Genomic DNA, 3,967 nt, shown 5'->3' with positions numbered 1-3,967 from the left:
TCAGACTCTGTGAATGCCATGACCACCACGAGCTCGATATTTTGGCACCAACCTCTGCGCTGCACAGTTATGCCGTACATCGCCGCGCTATGGCTGCCGGCGGAACATTTGGCGCCATCCAACGCACACGAGGCCAACTTCTCTAATTTCAATGACCGTTGAAAATGCCCGTGTAGCACTGAATACTTTGATCGTGCTCGAAAATCTCAATGCAGATTGATTTTCTTAATTTTTTTTTTATTTCGCACACTTGCCATGAATTTGGCATAATTTGAGCTCGGTGTATAAGTGGGCGCGGCGGAAGCACAAGGAATATGCGTCTTACAAGCCCCTTCTTGTTTCTTATCCAGGCCGTGCACTTCATCGCTGTGAAGCTTTCACCAGGCGAAATATGCTTCGGTTTTCCTGTCGAAGCGACCGAGCATCACGTCTTCTTGACCAACCAGTCAGCGGAAAACACCTGCGGAACTGAAAATCCGGACCTGCCCGCCTGGAATCTACCACACGCTGATTATCACCAGCCACCATCATCTACGTCACCAGCTCCGACGGGTATAAAGACGGACCTGCGGTGCAGCCTTGTCAGTGGGCGCGGCGGAAGCACAAGGAATATGCGTCTTACAAGCCCCTTCTTGTTTCTTATCCAGGCCGTGCACTTCATCGCTGTGAAGCTTTCACCAGGCGAAATATGCTTCGGTTTTCCTGTCGAAGCGACCGAGCATCACGTCTTCTTGACCAACCAGTCAGCGGAAAACACCTGCGGAACTGAAAATCCGGACCTGCCCGCCTGGAATCTACCACACGCTGATTATCACCAGCCACCATCATCTACGTCACCAGCTCCGACGGGTATAAAGACGGACCTGCGGTGCAGCCTTGTCAGTGGGCGCGGCGGAAGCACAAGGAATATGCGTCTTACAAGCCCCTTCTTGTTTCTTATCCAGGTGAGGGACAGGCGTCCTGTCCACGTTTACCATAGCGATGATGCCTTTCTTTTGCTTCTGCCGTGCCCACGGCCCCTGAGCGTAGTGCTTTTGGCGATTTACCATTGTTTCGTGGACTTGCTTTGTTCTTGTGGTGACGTCGAACTTAATCCTGGACCTGGCACTGAAACTATGTTTACACAAATTCTAGCTGAACTGAATGTCCTAAAGCAAACCACGCAGTCAGTACATCAACAACTTGGCGAAACAAATAACAGGATAGCTGCTATCGAAGGAAAACTGGACGGATTGACTTCTACTGTTACATCTTATTCACAGAGAGTCGACGAAATGCAAAAAACTGTGGAAACTTTGCTTCGTAAGGTTGACGACTTAGAAAACAGAAGCAGGAGAAATAATCTGATTGTCTACGGTGTGCCAGAAAAAAATGACGAGCAGCACCAGGACCTAGAGGCAATTGTGTCTGAAAAAATTCTCAACGACATACTGAAGGTGCCTAATGTAGCTATCGAGCGAATTCACAGACTTGGAAGACCTGCTGAAAAGAAATGCCGCCCACTAATCTTTAAACTGTTGAACGGAAAGGACAAGGGAAGGATCCTTCAAAATTGCAGCAAGCTAAAAAAAACGAAATACGTGATCTCGGAAGACTTTTCGCCACGTGTTCAGTCAATACGTAAGAAGCTTTGGGACAGCGCCCAACAGCAAAAAGCAAATGGTGCGAAAATCGGGCTCTTTTTTGACAAGATAAAGATCAACGGAAAACTGTTCCGATGGGATGAAACTCTCGAGGAAAGAGTGCCCGTAAATGATCCCTGACCAGTCTGTTCGGACGCTCGCAAATATCACAGACATGCGCAGACTGTGAAGTTACCCAGCCAATGCCTCGAAGTCCGCCCCACTGCGGTCCCTTTTTCTTTGTTGAACATTAATGCCAGAAGCATATGGAATAAATGCGATGACTTAGAAGGTCTTCTTATCACACACGACGCAGACATCACAATCATAACCGAGACTTGGTTGAACGAAGCTATTCCTGATTCAGAAGTAATACCCAACACTCATGAGATAGTACGGCACGACCGTAGCGGAAGGGGAGGGGGCGTAGCCATAGCTATAAAAAAGGGACTAGATTACACAGTTATTCCTCATAACACAGGCATCGAAATGGTTTGGATATTGCTTCGGTTTAACAATTTGAACATTTTTATTGGTTCTGTGTATAGACCCCCGGATGCAGACGTCTCGGTTCTAGAACGACTGCACGAATTTTTGTTAGAACATGGTAAAAAATATGCTTATGTAATGATGTGTGGTGACTTTAATTTACCAAAAATCAACTGGGAACTTCTGCGTACTGTAGCTTCATGTCAAAATTCTGATCTTTTGCTTGATATCGCCTTTGCATTTAATTTAAAGCAGGTCGTGCAGGGGCCGACACGTACTGCATCAGGTTCAAGCTCCCTTCTAGACCTTGTGTTTGTTACCGATACTATTGAAAAACTTGGCTTCTCCGTTGAAATCATACCAGGCATTTCTGATCACAAAGCTGTACTCTTCAAAAGTAACATGATGCGACCGCCTGTCCGTGAGTTAAGAAAACCATTTCTTGACTTCAACAATGCCCTAGACGAAAGTATCTTAGATTTATTGGAACAAGACTACGATGAATTCGTTGAGAAACACGCGGCTGGTCTCATGAAAGTTAATGACCTATGGGTGCACTTCAAGTCTATTGTACACAAATGTATCACAAGATACGTGCCGACTAAACTTAGAAAAATGAATCGCAGTAGTCCCTGGATTACTCGCGAACTGCTCCAGCTCAAGCGTCGTATCAAGCGTCTAGGATCCAAGCGCTTTAAAACAGGGCACGTTTCCCTACGGTCACTTCGCACAGAGTTGCGCATGAAAATTAAACAGTCTAAGTACACTTTTTTTAACGTTAAAATGCATAACTTTCTCACCGCAGACCCAGACAAATTTTGGATACACTTAACAAAGAAGAAGGATACAGTTAGTAAAATTCGTTTGAATAACAGAGAAAGTAAGGATCCTTACGACATTGCATCAGCTTTCAATAATTACTTTTCTTCAGTGTTTTCTACTGACAGTAGGCAGGAGCCTGAATTTCGATCCACGTGCCTTATCTTACCAGACCTACAAATATCTGTCGAAGGAGTTTTTGCAGCTCTACTCAATTTAGACAAAAAGAAGTCTCCTGGGCCCGATGGCATTCCAAATGCGTTTCTCTCCCGCTACGCAGAATGGTGCGTGAAATATCTTGTCATCATTTACAATGAAAGTCTTTTAAATTCAGAAGTTCCGGCTGACTGGAAGACTGCAAAGGTCATCCCTATCCACAAATCGGGTGACAAACTTTGTGTAAACAACTACAGGCCAGTTTCACTCCTGTGTACCTCGGGTAAGGTTATGGAGCATTTCATTTTCAAGCACTTGATTTCTTTTCTAGAAAGCAGTAACTTCTTTTCTAGTAACCAGCATGGGTTTAGGCGTGGCCTGTCCACCGTAACACAACTAATTCACACAACCAATGAACTTTTGGCATGCATTGATCAGGGTGGGCAAGTAGATGCAATATTTCTCGACTTTGCGAAGGCCTTTGATCGCGTTTCGCACCGTAATCTAATAATAAAACTCAAACATCTATTACAAAATCAGCGTCTTGTTCAATGGCTCGATTCCTACCTCTCTGAACGGCACCAGTACGTCCAGATCTCAGGTTCCAATTCTATGCCAGCTCCAGTTCTCTCAGGAGTACCCCAGGGCTCCGTTCTCGGTCCACTATTGTTCCTTATTTACTTAAACGACTTAAACTTCGACTCCCCTGTACGGTGCCGTTTTTTCGCTGACGACTGCGTTGTATATCTGCCTATTCAAAATGCGGAGGATCACCACGTGCTGAATGCCTACCTTTCAGAGGTCTCAAGGTGGTGCCTAGTCTGGCAAATGTCACTAAACACGTCTAAGTGCTCAAAAATGACATTTACGCGTAAAAAGTG

General features: G+C 45.3%; 1 protein-coding gene across 1 annotated transcript; it reads left to right on the top strand.

The window, feature by feature from the left end:
• The first annotated feature begins 306 nt into the window (after positions 1 to 306).
• LOC149332837 (uncharacterized) lies at positions 307 to 2,855 on the top strand. Its single transcript, XM_089558423.1, has one exon. The coding sequence runs from the start codon at positions 315 to 317 to the stop codon at positions 1,761 to 1,763; it is 1,449 nt and encodes a 482-aa protein (XP_089414549.1). The 5' UTR covers positions 307 to 314; the 3' UTR covers positions 1,764 to 2,855.
• The last annotated feature ends 1,112 nt before the right edge of the window (positions 2,856 to 3,967 follow it).

This window comes from Amblyomma mixtum, chromosome 8 (assembly GCF_055824585.1).
Source record: "Amblyomma mixtum isolate Tamu chromosome 8, ASM5582458v1, whole genome shotgun sequence".
NCBI classification, from domain to species: domain Eukaryota; kingdom Metazoa; phylum Arthropoda; class Arachnida; order Ixodida; family Ixodidae; genus Amblyomma; species Amblyomma mixtum.
The sequence above is the reverse complement of the archived record's forward strand: the minus strand, read 5'-3'. Positions and strand labels throughout refer to the sequence as shown.